Raw genomic sequence first — 14,404 nt, 5'->3', positions numbered from 1 at the left:
GTAACGTGCCCCCATTTAATAAGATCCTCCTTCAGGGACCTCCGTGAAATGAAAATAAAAACTCCATACCATATTTTTAGCACATCCAACATTGGGAACTCTTACCAAACCAAGCGTCAAAACTGACAATTTGCAGAAATATTATTATCCCATTTGTTGCATTTTATCTTTCAAAAAGGTTTTCATGATAAAAAACAGCATATGGAATATGTCAATGTCACCCAATGAGTGCTTTTCAGAACCATGAGATATTTGCAAGAGAAGACGGTGTCCTACGAGCAACGCAGAGACTCCAGAAATGATGCTGTGCATGATTCATTTCCCTAATTATCTCCCCGAGAGATGATGAATTCACGACCGGCCCGGCCCCGACGCACATAGAAACAAACACACACGCACATCTTTTCTCTCAAAAACAAGCAATCACAAAGCAATGCCCACATCCGCTGCTTAGGAAAATCACATTAAATCAGTTCGTTTTAATAAGATTATCATTTACTTGAATGCATTATAGGTTTCAGTCTCCTGCCCTGCGCCGCGTTTCCATGACGATACGCATTAGCGCAGTGGTCTGCGATGCACGTGTTCATCGGCCCGATAGGGGTCAGCCGACTTTTACAGCAAATATATTCGGTTTTAAAGCCACGTTTCACATTAATATTTATGGCAGTGTTTCTGCCGTAGGGCAGTCAGCCTTCCTTTTGCTGCAGGTTCCCGTTTTTTTTTCAGCGGAAAAACAGACAGGTGAACGACTTATAATCAAGTCATTCACCATTTCTCCTCCTGACCCCGTCTCTCCTCGCTGCAGCGCCTGAGAATGACTGACAGGGGAAGGAACTGACACGTGACGACGTCTGCGACGGTAAAAATGACACTACCAATCCATTTAGTTCAGTCCCTCAGGTAGAGGTTTGTTAGCCTTCTTTAAAAACGCATGGTCATTTCGTAAATGATGGTCCAATTACAGTCGAGAGATAGAAGCTGCAGGGCGGGGCTACCTGGCTACCTGTACTCACATGCGGGTAGTATTCCATGACCAGCAGGTACTCCGTGCGTCCCTCCGGGCCCGTCCGCTCGTCCGCGGCGACGAAGCGGGCGATGTTGTCGTGCTCCAGCAGCGGCAGCCGGTAGATGGAGCACTCGTTGAGGAAGTTCTGCCGGTTGGCCGCTGTGAACACCTTCACCGCCACGGGCCGCTCGTCCAGAGAGCCGCCGTAGACGGCGCCGTATCTGCCGCGCCCGATCAGCTGGAAGGGGGGGGGGGTGAGATGCATTTTATAGACTCGCTTATAGAAAACCGCGGGAAATTAAGACAGCAGAGAGGAGATTTAAAAAATAAAAAATAAACAGCAGAAGTTTCAGGGCAACAGCTGGGTTAAACCGCTGGAACGGCCTCGGGTCACATCTTACAATGACACGGCAGAGGTCTAAATTTTTAAATTAAAAAAAAAATGCATTTCCACCTCTTCGTCTTCCAAGCGTATTTATCTGTTTGGCTCAGAGGAGACTATTTTGTCTTTGGGGAAGACGTATTTTGGATGTGAAACAACGAGCGTTTGATAAGGCGCAAGGACGGCGCGGCGACTTGAGGCCCCGCCTCCACAGATACCGCTCTCTGGAGGAGGAGAAACAACTGCAAGGTTCAGCGCTGATGGACTTCCTTCAAACATCCAAGACGCGTCTCACCAGAAACACTGTGTTAATGTAACGACGGGGTCTTTTCTTTGTTGTTGTTGTTGTTGTTTTTCCGAAGCTCTCCGTGCACTTTTTGATTTCTATCAATCTTCACTCCTAAAAACAAACTTGCTGGGACTTGAATGCCGCCCAGACAGAACTCACTCTCTCTCTAATGTTTTTGCCCCGTGCTAAAAAGACAGTTGGATACTTGGCGGCCCCACAGGTCGGCTGTGGCGCTCTAGATTCCCACCGAGTCGGTGTTTTTGACCTAAACCCTCCTCCACAACTCTTAACCTCTTTACACTACCTCACTTGGTCTAACCGTCTTAAACTTGCATAAATAGATAATACAATTCAATAAATACTAAAATGAATGATCATCTAAGAAAAATACCACTTGTAGAGAAATTGAAATGAAGTAGTATAGTATAGTATATAGTAGTATATTAGTATGAAATAGTTTTTTAAAGGGCTCTGCAGTAATTCCTGCCAGGTTGACATTAAGACAATTAGACAACATGGAAACGGCCTCGATTTATTAACCCTGTTAAGAACACGACAACAGCTGCTTGCTCGTCACAAGGAAGTGAGAATTCAAATTATGACAAGTATGTAATTCTAATGCCGATCAGGCGTAGCCGGGAAATGAAGGATTTCATCGGAGATGACAAAAACACCAGCGCACGAGGAGCTCTGCGCTTTGTACAGATCTCATGTGATCTCCATCCAGTGAGCGCGTCGATGCGAATTACAGAACGTGTCTCCCACACGCCTCGGAGCTCCACCCGCAGGGCTCGCTCGCCGTTGACGCGTGCGAGGGTGCCATGTTTTTCTTCTGCATGTCTGCACTGTGTGAGATACAGAGCTACAGTGTCCTGAATGCCATGAAAGTGATTACAACTCAGAACCTGAATCAACGCGATTGCTAAAACAGATTGGAAGAATTGCAGCTTCCACCAGTCAAATAAGCACGTAGGCAGCACCCACATTGCCAGGTAATGTGTCCGTTGATTAGAGAAGTCATTATATTTGGAGTTACGTCTGTCATGGTCCTGCGTACTGCCCTTTTAACTGCTTTGATCCGCTTGTGTCTTTGTGTCTCAATATCATCCAGACTCCTTTGACTTCCCATCACAATATGAGCTCTCCCATATCGGGTTGTTCCGGATCCGCCCGTCAGCGGAAAAAAATAAACTATTCCTGTGCGCCCTGACCGGTCACTGAATGCCGTGATCGGATGATGAAGAGGTCACATTGGAAACGGCAAACGTAACCAAAGTGCTTGATGCAATTTGGCCTCTATGCCATTGAGTTCTGCTTTTAACTCTCATTTCTCTCTCACACACACACACACACACACACACACACACACACAAACCTCCAGGAGCTTCAAATTGTCCAGATCCAGAGAGCTCTCAGAGCTGGCGGCCTCCATCATATTCAGGTTGTGAAGGCCTTGCTTACCATCTCCTGTTAACACACACAAACACACACAATTTAACAACATGGAGACTCATTTTTACAAAGAGATCCTCTCTGAAACTTATTAAAATTGAACCCGAAAAAGAAAAAAAAAGCACTTAAAAAACTGCCTGGAATGATTCCCCGTCAGCACCATAGCAACTCACCACGCATCATGCGGTAACCGAAGAAGGCTGCCACGGCAACCACAGCCAGTACGGAGAGGGTTGCCAGGGCGATGATTATTGTCTCCTCGTGGCGCAGTGGGCGCAGGTCTACGAGAGAGAAGGGGGGGAGGAAGAGACACACACACATCAAAAATACAAAAAGTAGATATGTAAGGTGTGTAACACCTGTATGCGGAAACCTTTGATATGTGAACAGGAAGTCAGGAGAGCCACAGCGCGCACACACAAACACACACACACACACACGCACGTACGTAAAGAACTAAAGAGTGAGCGCAGATAACGAGAGGGAGAAAATTAAATCTACTGCTCGTCTACAGCAGCGAGCGTGGATGGATTGCAGAGCGGGCGCTCTGAAAATTTGCAGGAAACAGACTCTGCTGCGCGCGCTTCATTTTAAAACGATTATCATCGCCGACGTGAACAGTTGAAGTTATGTTAACAAGTATTTTGTTGCATGAGAGGACTACGTATTTTTTTTTTTTTGCTTTTATTATTTTGAAAAACGTTATATTTGTCTTTTGTTGTGAGTTGTATGTTTAAAGTAGCTAAGCTACATACATGAAAGTGGTATACAAAGTACGTGTAGTTCAGATTCTTCAAATTGTCAGAAGAGGAAACCGTATTTTCATTGTACTCTTCACGCCACGACAGCTGCAGTTAATTTGCATTATTATAGATCACACCGCTCTGTGGTATGAAATGTCGCTCAAATGAAGCAAGCGCAACATAGAAGTAAATCGTAACAATGATGATTCCAATCCGATAATATTATTCTGTCAAATCAAGACCTCTAGTATGCACTTATGTGAACGCTGCACTTACTTAACTTTACCTCTGCTACCTCCCAGCCCTGACTGTCGTCACGCGAGCCTCTTGGCTCGAGATCAAACAAACCCTTCTTCTAATAATACCGCCCAGACGTCAACAGAGCACAAGCTGGATGCAACAACGGGTAAAACACAACCCCAACCACGCCGACCCACCGATCAATCAACCCGCCCCCCCTCCCCCTGCCACCGTGACTTGACTTTCCGCTGACGTCAGTCTCGCCGCCGGTCTGCCCTGGTGGAGCAGACGGCGTGTAATCCGAGGAATGCGGAGAGACGACATAGACAGGAGTGACAATGTGTGGCAGGATGTAAGACGTACCGCCGCGCACACACACACACAAACAGTACACGTGTACGACACTCTCACTGAGACCATCGGCTGCGTGACGAAGCCGAAGGGGGGAGGAAGAGGAGGACGTGAGATCAGGTGTGGCTACGGTGGGGCGTAAGGAGGCTCTGCTGATGTCAAACAACCAGAGGAGTTAAGAGTCTCTAAAGACCCCCGAGTCCATTTACATCAACAGAAAGGGCTTTTAGCCAACAGAGGGGCTTCTGTCGGTCAGCTGACCATCAGCTGGTAAATAAAAGGAAGAGAGGTTTCATGATCGAGGCCGTCCGCACTACTCAAGGATGTCAGGTATTGTGCGGCGGCTTGTGGTGTGTCGTTCTTACGAGGCGTCTGCGCCGTAGTAGGGCTCGGCAGGGGGAAGTCCTCCGTGAAGTTGACGTTGCACATGTCGCTGCCGCAGCAGCAGAAGTGGTACGTCCCATTCTGGATCTGCGGCGGGAGGTTGGTCACCACGCAGCGGTCGTCGCGGCAACCCTGGTGGTCGCCCAGGTGGGGCCAGCAGCCTGACAGGGAGGGAGGGAGGGGTTACAATTCTCTCGAAGACCAGCAAGACTTTTCTATACATCTCCACATGCTTTCACAACGGATGCAGACGTGACAAGAAGAGTACAAATGTGTGAGCCCCCCCCCCCCTCCAAGGGTCTCGCTTAGTCGTACCTTGTTTGACCAGTCGCACCTCGCCCGGAAGACTCTTCTCCCACAGGCCGTAGCAGTGGTTCCCCTCATTGCACTCGACGGTGGTGTTCTCCGGGGAGATGAGACCTTCGTCCCCCGCAACCTGGTTCACCTCCCACTGCTGGAAGGCGGCGGCGCACTTCCTCTTCTCGCCCTGCGCCGCTGTGGTGGGGAAGACGGGACAGACAAGAGTGGTGAAATGGAATCCACGCCTCCAGAATTGTGCGAATCGGTGCTCATTTGTTAAGATTATCTTAGCACAAAACATGGAAGTGACACACTTAAATAATGCAACAAATTAAAACGTGCTTTTTGTAGAAGAAACCAGCGCCGCGTGGAAGGACCAGCCAGAATGCGGAATGGACAGTTTGCTCGTGGTGTAAACAGCGCCGCGGGGGAATAGCAGAGCCAAAGTGGGACTGTGTGTGTGTGTGTGTGTGTGTGTGTACACAGCAATTCCAGATAAGGCAAACACGACGTGCTAGCTGGTTTCCCTCGCTCCCAGCCCCTCCCTCCCTTCATCCGGGGAGAGGGGCTGGTGGGGGTGGTGGTGTCTGTTATGGAGGGGGGAGGAAGGAGTGGGGGGGCTGACCGTGCCCTGCCCCAAGGTCAAGCTGGCCTGTGTGGGCAGAGGGTGACGCGATGAAGCGGTGGCTCGGCGCCAACTTCGCTCCTCTGCTCCCCCATGCTCAGATAACGCTATCACCCCCCCCGCCCCCCCCACAGGCCTACTGTGGGCATCGGCTGGCCTCAACCCGCGGGGGCCCTTTGCTGCTGAATGTTCTGTGGGACTGACTCTGCCTCCGGAGGAGATGGGGAGGGCGCAGGGCGGGCGACAACTTCAAAACTTAAGTAAGAGGGTTAAGTAAGTGGAAGAGTTTTCACTTTTTCTTTATACGCCGCCGGCTGGGGAAAAGATTCCCGACAAGACGCGCAACAATTACCACACAAATGGTCTCATGCTGTAGTCGTTCTCAGAAAAAGAATGACAATAACAACCCCACATCAAGACCTGACTATGATAAAAAATGATTTTTAAAAAGCCGCCGTCTCTGAGAACGGTTTTATTTGGCCTCTACTCACAAACCACTTTACTGGAAGCGGAGATAAGAACTATGATTTTCCTGAAAGGAACGCCACCTCTGTAGTTAAAGCACAACACCACAGGGGAGACGTGACGTGGCACATATTCCTTTATATTGCACCACCTCTCATACGGAGGATCTGCACCACTGGAGTCTGAGGCAAACAGCTGTTGTCCAATCGTAACTGTGCAACCCTAAATAAACATTTACAAAAGAGAAATCGATCACAGCACACGCTTGCTCCAGCGTCGGCTACGAGCACGTTTAGCTCGGGCTGGTAACACAGCGTTACTTCATTGACAACGATAAAACAGTGTCATAAAGCAAGTACATCTTTTAAAAAGAGGAACAAACTTTGGGTCTTTAATAAAAATCTCATCTTGGAATGAGTAAGAAGATATAAAAGTATCGAAGAACCACCCGATGCGATGAATAAAACACTCTGTGGCTTCGTTTAACAAAGAATGGCAGTTAACTCACCATTTGGCAAAGAGACATAAAATCCATTATTGGCAAAATCCGGCCAGTCTCTTTAGTTTAGGACCATTGTTGACCCAAAAGTGAGAACATTACATATGACAAGTTGTGTCGGTGCATTCTACGATAAGACATTATAGTACATACATGTAAAAACATGTATGCGCACATGCATGTACACATGCTACGGTGCTGTGACGGGCCGGCAAACTAGTCCGGCGGAAACAGCGTTTTCAACCAACGTTCAAGAAGCTAATGTGGTCTTAAAATCGCTAATGCTATCAAGCGCCGTGGGCTTTGACTTTAACAATGATCGCTTCCACGGCCTCAGCCACGCTTCCTCTCCAACCATCCACACCCCAGGAGCGCAGGGGGGCTGCGGACGTGAGGACGAGGAACTCCGTTGCGAGAGGAGAACAATCAAAGGAACTGCGGAGCCGGAGACGACGCCCACGGACAGTCGGGACAAACGGACCGACCTTACGAACCAGAATCGGAAAACACAAATCCAGAGAGCGGAGTAGCTCCTCTTCCTCCCAAAGCTGTGAGCCGACATGAATTATTAAAATGTTCACTACAGTTAAAGGCTGTGAAACGAAGAAACCCCGATAATGATACCTGGTCTCAGGGAACCTCTGGGGCAAGAAGGCAGCTGACGCTGCAGATTAAAGCCGTAACGTCTGGAGTTCTATCTGGGAAATTGATTTAGGAGTTTTCATTAAGGTGTGAGCAGCTCGGTGCTAACGGGGCTTTGATTTACGTTATAATACGTTCAGGCTCCATTCAGTTCAATTATTAATATGTAATATTGTAAAATCTATTTTGGGGAGAATGCTGAGATGTTTTCACAGCAATATAGAATAACTATGGAGGGGGAACTTAAATAAAACCCTATCAAAAAGGACTGTGTTAAGTACATGGGACTTGGTATTTGTGACCCCAAACAACACAAAACAATGTGAAGCGATAAGCAAGACGGAGGCGCCTGGGATGGAGCTGTAACCCTCGGCACTCTCAACTGGGCTCAGAGTCACGGGAGCACTCCTGTAGTCATGTTTCATTGGTTCGTCTGCCACTCCGCTCGGCCCGTCCCGCTCGTCTCCACTGACAATCACGTTTTCCTCTGCGAGCCGTTTCCGGTTGGACGCCAGTCCCTTTTGTTCATCTCTGATTGGACGAGGCGGGGCCTCCGTCCCCGGTTGTGACCGGTGGAGCGAGCTTGGCTTCCACTGCAGGATTTTTGGATGGTGGGTCGGAGTATCCAGGCAAGGCCAGCGGAGCGAGAGAGCGAGAGAGGGAGAGAGGGGAGAAGGGGGAGAGCAAGGGCAGTCATAGCAAAAGGCCTCGGAGTAGTTTTCTGCCCCGAGCCTGTTCATTGGATGACGGGCACTGCCGAGTGTTTACCCATGGCCCAGTTATTTGCTAATCTCCCCCCCCCCCCTCCGCCTTTAAGCCTCCTCCCCCAATTGGCCTTCGGTGCACCCTCCCACCGTCGGTCTTCCCCCTTCCACCTCGGCCCTCGCCTCTAAAAAACAACAGCGATCTAATCTGGCTCTCTCCTTCCCGGCTGCCAAGGCCCATCGGGAGAGACGAGACGCAGCCTCTCTCCCAGCAACCGGTTCAGAGTTTGATTCCAGCATTGGAGGCAGGGACACGCGGGGGGGTAGTGCAGAGGGGAGAGTTGGGGGGGGCACGCCTAGTGCCGTCTCCCCTGCAGCCACACAGCGGGGCCGACTCGGTGCCTTGCATTAATCCAAAATGCCGGCGAACCGTCCTGCCTCTCCGCCGGTTACTTTCGCCAACCTTTGCCGATCGTCTCGCAAAGGGGGGGTGTTGGACGTCCACTTGGGGACGACAGGTGGTGACCCTAATCGTACCTGAGAACCTGCTGCTGTTTGGGTGCACGCTTGTTGCAGACGCCGGTTTTTGGAGTATTTGCTGACACCCCCAATTTTCCCCAAGTTAAGTTTCAAAGATGTGGGGGGTGGAGGGGTCAGAAAATGGCCTGAGTGGGCTTTAATCTGTCCCATCTGTTGCCTCGGGACTGCTCAACTCCCCCCCCCACCAAGCCCCCCCTCTCAAAAACACGACCACTCAGTCTGGGTCTGTCTGAGTCTGGTACAGTTATGCTAATCCTGAGGCTTACGCCGTCCCTCAAAGCTTAGCGCCCTCCATTACTGACCACGATTTACACAGAACCCCCCCCCCCTCCGCTTATACCTTAACTTTCCCAAATATGCCATGAAAACGCAGATGACGGAGCGGGGTTGCGTACACCATCCCACCACAGGGGACGGTGGGGCCAAGCAGGGGGGGGGGGGATTGGGGGGAGATCTCAGATTATTTATGAGCCAGCAAAAGTTGGGTGTCAGGCGGCGGCTGAATTTGGCCCTTTGTTCATGCCGACGTCTCTTCCTCGTTGAAGAAGCGAACAGCCGCTGCGTTGCTGCTCGGCGGCTTCACAGAGCAGCTCGACAGGCCGCGGCCGCCTGGTATGACGCCGCTTCACCTGTTCAGCGGCAGCCGACCGCTGCTGGCAGCGAAGGCCTTGTTGTACGAACTAAACAAGCGGTTGAGCTGAGACAATCGGACGAGGAGTCGATTGCGAGTCAAAACGTCGCTAAATGTCAGTGCTGCACCGGGCTTTTAGAAATATTAAAGGGGCATTGTCCACTAGAGAAGCCCCCACATCCGAAATGTATTTAAAAAAAAGGTACCGATATCAGACATGACATTCCCCTTTTCTCAATGCCAAATTCAGTTAACACAGCTAGGTTTAACACAATTCCTTCTCTAATATCCATTTGATTTGGGTGCAGAAAAACAACTGTATTTATTTAAGTTGTCACAAAAAAAACCACCACATTTTACATTACAGATTACACCAACGTCGACTAGCTTTCTTCCTCTCGATTTCAACACGGATTTGTCGTTCACACTGCAGCATTATTGGGGAGAAACAGGCCAATCCATAACAGTCACCCCACCAGCACCTATGGAACCTTTTATTTATTTTATTTTTTTTAACTCCGTGGTTTATTTTATTTGCTGTAGAATATTAGAACGAATCCCTTTATCCTGCTGCATGCTGAGTTCAAACGTCCGAACTGGGACATCGCTCCTACAAACTGAATGAGCAGCTCACACTACATCTGTCTGGGCGCTCTGGATTCCAGGCTGCAGGCATCCCATAATAAATCACAGTGATGTGCTGGGCTACAAATAACACAGGAGAGCAGTTCAAGTGTTAACACCGCGGTTAAACACACAAACACACCGGCTTGATCCTATAACGTTTCAGTTGGAATGATTATTAGTGCATTAAAGGCCCGAATAGCACAAAAATAAAATGCCCAAAGAATTTATAACGAATGAGTAAAGTGATAAAAAACACCAATGTTTTTAGAAAGCGTTTAACCATGAAAACCTTGAAAAAGCGCATCCACACACAGGACATTTGGGGTCTTTCTGCGCACTTGGGACTTGTTGTCTCTGCTGGTTAAGGAAAGACTTTTCTGTGCTAATCATCTCCTGTCACTCTGACTTACCATCTCAAGGCTGCACCTTTTGTTTTCTACAACATCCACTAATTTCTCCTCTTTGCCAAAGCAGAAGGCCTCGGCTGAACACGGTCCCATTGTAATCCCGCCTTGCTCTTTCCCCCCACCCCCCTTATTTTTTAGTTTTACCTCTGCTCACAACTCAAACCCGAGCTACGCTAATAGAAGCTAATAGAGCACGAGGCCAGCTGTTATTAGGAGAGCAAAACAACCTCTCCTCCTGTTCCGGCATCCGCCGCTCTGTTTGTTACTGCATTTAGTGTCATTCCATCTCGCCAAAGAAAGATGTGGACAGAGTGCAAAATGTTGCGGAGGCAAAAAGAGGATGCAGCGCTTTTTTTTTTGGGATCCTACAGCGTCTGAAACAACTCCACTGCTTGATTTCCGGCCTAAATTGGATTACGCATCATTGTATTACATCCATTTCTGCTTCTACACGCTTGTTGGTTGGACAACTGATTTTAACATTTTCACGAGCCGCTTTCAGCCATTTACCGGCCTCGTGGTATTTACAGGAGGACGCAGACGGGAGCTGAGAGCTTAATGTGGTGCGGCTCCGTGTTGGTGGCGGTGGCGGCGGTGGTCGGGGGCTTTGGGCAAAATCAATATTGTTAATTGAAACACAATCACCCTCAACCAGTGTTGCTTTCCTACTGTTGGAGGCTATAAAGAAGGTAAAAACCCTTGGATGATGAAGGCAAACGTTCGCTGGTATTATAGCAAACAGCATATGACGGTGGCATCTTTTACAAACAGATACCTCTCTGAATGGTTAGTCGGACAAAACCAGGTTTTTGAAGCAGTCACCTAGAACCACTTTCATTGACAGCAAAGGTCCAATAAAAAGGACACCACTGATTTAGCGCTGCACATCTCATGAAATAGAACAAATATAGAAATGACGGTGCCAAATCAATGAACAACCAAGGGCGGCCTTTTTTCCTTTCACAGTTTCTTTTAGACAAACCAAACGCCTACTTGGACCCACAATGCAACTGCATCAGCCAAAGGCGGCACACAAGCCGCGGATAATACTTTTCATGTTCCGTTTTCAAACTTGAGACTTCGGCTGCCTCCAGTGACGCCGCTCAAGGAAGCCCGTACAGACTTCGCACGGCTCTCTCTGGAGACGCCACTTCGTACAACTTCTCTCCAAATACGCAGCGGGATTTTCCCGATGCGCTGAAACGCGCCGCGTCCTGCACAATCGGTGTTGCAGCCCATGAATACATAAAGCAGATTTCAGCCCTTTGTTTCAGGGTCTCAAACTGCCTCAGCTGAGACGTCACCCGGGGGCCAATTCCTGAGCGGGCCTTGTGCCCGGCTTTCAATGCTATCCGGATTCATCCTCAACGCGGCCCTCGTTTAACCCCGCCTTCCAAATCGCTGATTAAATGCCAAGTCAACCACACCTAAACACTGCATTTGCAATGAAATGAAATGAATGTTCTTTTTGGTGCTCCTGGTCTTTAATCCTTGTTGGAGACCCTCAGAAGCCCCCGGCTCACCTGGGACAGCGGGGCCCTTAATGTGGGGGGCTTGCGGCGGAAGTTACGAGATGCAGATATTTACCCGGGGAGGATTATTTGGGTTGTGAGGATCTAAAACGTACCTACTTAACAAGTCACGCCGCAAGTAAGCATCCGATTTGGTGCTCCAGACTTCTGAGCAGAAGGTGGACACCTACGCACCGATTAGTCAGAGGGTGTGGGGGGCCGGGAGGGGGGGGGGGGGGGGTGCTCTGAATGCAAACATGTTAAATGAGTCCTGGCGAAAGGAAATTGACTAGAGGTAAAAGCTTAGATGGGAGGATAGGAGTAGGATAGTAATTCCAGTACTTCAGACAGGAAATAATAGCTCAACTCTGCAAACGCCCCCCCCCCCTCACATCTCCCCGGTAAATGCATCGTGTCCCTCTGTATCGGCTGAATCACTCCTTTGCCTGACTCATCTGCTCACTTCACCATTTCAGGTTAAAAGCAGCAGGCTTTCCTCCTGTTATTGTTCCACCGCCTAAATCCAAGGATAGAAAAATATGCTCCGATCGACGACAACAACAACAACAACGACGACGACGACGAGTCCTCGCTCTGCATTCTTTATGGTGTCAATCCAAAATAAAACAAAGACACTTGTCCGTCGGACGTAACCAGTGCATTCAAATTCCGTGCCAGCACCAACATATCTTTCTCCAAAACAATAATTACTCTGGCCTTCTGAATGGAGGGGGGGGCCTCAACAATAACACTCACACAGAATGCATTATTAAGAAGCATTCACGCCCACTCACGTGACACCAGACGGGCGATCCAGGCCTCACACACACACATTAAACTTCTATCACCTAAATTACCCATCTTGTAAAATACCGTTCCTGTCTTCCCCCACATTCCACATACCCCCCCCTCCCTCACACACTGCTCCTCGTCTCTTGTGCAGGCCAGGGTTCTCCTATCTTATCATGCTGAAGGTCTCACAGAAGCCTGGCTTCAGCCCAAAAGTCTTAAACATGGGCACAACTTGGCAGAAGGGAGGAGGGGGGGGGGGGGGGCGCTGCGGTATGTTGGGCAGTGTTTTTCCAGGCCTTTGTACACAGAACGATGGGGTGGGGGGGAAAGGGGGGAGCCGGGTCTCCGCTCCGCTGCTCGGTTCTGTCCCGAGAAGGCCGATGTGTGTGAGGAGGTTTGAACTGAGCGGACCACATGCAGAAGATGAGACAGAGTGAGAACATGATGGAGAGGATGGTTAAAAAGGGGGGGACAGATAGGGGACATGTGGGGACTTAAAGGGGAGGGGAAAAAAGTATCTACAATGAGGACAATCTGCACGACCGTTGGGGCGATCGTTATGTTACACATATTTTTAATAGAGGCAGATTTAAAAATCAAGCCACACCATCCAAACCAGAGCAGGCTGTGTGGACCAGACACGCGCAGCAGCCCAAAAGGGGAAAACATTAAATATTAATGACAAGTACATTTACCTCCTTAGAAATAAAAGGCAAAATAACAATTCCCCAATAAGCCACTTACCGGCAACAGAAGTCAGGAGAATCGTCAGGCAGAACCCATATTCAGCGAGTGATTTCATCGTGATTCGCCCCACGGCCATGACAGCGTTACAGCCAGAGTTCGGTCCCCCAGTTCGGGTCCTCGTCTGCTTCTTTCCGTCCTCTCGTTTCGCGGGCGCCACCGTGGTGTTCTTCTCTTTACGTCAGCTCAATAACTTGAACGGAGTTATCGGTCACGGGAAACATTCGATGCCTACGACGTTAATAAATATGCGGGAAAACAAAACTAAACCAAAAGAAAAAAAAAAAAGAAATTGACCGTTGTTGTGTTCGGCGTACGTGTTGGTGAAAGTAGGTCCCGTTATCGACCCCCGCGCGGGCCGGACAGACGCCCCGAGCAGCTAACGCGTTTGCCGGATCTGCAGTCTACAACTAGCCAGCCAACGGCGTCCATGTCTGCTAGCTAGCATGCTAGCTGCCGGGGGGGGGGGGGGGGGGGGGGGGTGGGGGGGGACTGTCTGGTGCTAGAAAACTTGGCCAAAGAAGGTAAATAGTGCAAAAATAAACGTCGTACAACTAGTTGGTGTAAGCGCACACCATTCTAAGCTGCACGCTTAATATATACATGTATAAAATAAAGAATCCACCCTTTCGGCAAAAAGCGTTAGCCAGTTAGCTCGGTTAGGTCACAAGCCGATGTTAGCCGAGCAGCTAGCCAGTTAGTTCTCCGCGTCCCGTCTCATTTCATCTCCGCCGAGGGTCGAAAAAAAACAAAAATCACAGGTCAGCGGCGCCAACAGCGAGCTTTTTCTGTTTTGCAACGAGCGGAGATTTTTACGCGCATTGTGGCAGACGACGTGGGGAGGAATCACATATCTCTTGGATTGATCTTCCCCGAGGCAGTCGGCGGCGTTTGGCATTGACGCTTTGGATCTCCGCTGGGGAGGCAGGCAGACAGACAGACGGGGCGGCTGGGAACGCCTCGTTTGCAGGCTTGTCTGGACCGCTCGTCTCCGGTATCGGGTTGCTGTTGGGGGTGGACCGTCCTACACAGAGGGGAGGAGGGGTGGAGCAGCGCCGCTGTGCCGC

General features: G+C 49.6%; 1 protein-coding gene across 1 annotated transcript in view; it reads right to left on the bottom strand.

The window, feature by feature from the left end:
- LOC120821714 (bone morphogenetic protein receptor type-2) overlaps nt 1-14,404 on the bottom strand; it is a 20,447-nt gene extending 6,043 nt beyond the window's left edge. The window contains exons 1-6 of the mRNA XM_040180688.2: nt 13,338-14,404; nt 5,166-5,345; nt 4,832-5,011; nt 3,306-3,413; nt 3,056-3,147; nt 1,017-1,247 (exon numbers count right to left, since the gene is read on the bottom strand). Of these exons, the coding sequence (XP_040036622.2) occupies nt 1,017-1,247; nt 3,056-3,147; nt 3,306-3,413; nt 4,832-5,011; nt 5,166-5,345; nt 13,338-13,416 (870 nt within the window). The 5' untranslated portion in view covers nt 13,417-14,404. The remainder of the gene's footprint in view (nt 1-1,016; nt 1,248-3,055; nt 3,148-3,305; nt 3,414-4,831; nt 5,012-5,165; nt 5,346-13,337) is intronic.

This window comes from Gasterosteus aculeatus, chromosome 1 (assembly GCF_964276395.1).
Source record: "Gasterosteus aculeatus chromosome 1, fGasAcu3.hap1.1, whole genome shotgun sequence".
NCBI lineage: Eukaryota > Metazoa > Chordata > Actinopteri > Perciformes > Gasterosteidae > Gasterosteus > Gasterosteus aculeatus.
The sequence above is the reverse complement of the archived record's forward strand: the minus strand, read 5'-3'. Positions and strand labels throughout refer to the sequence as shown.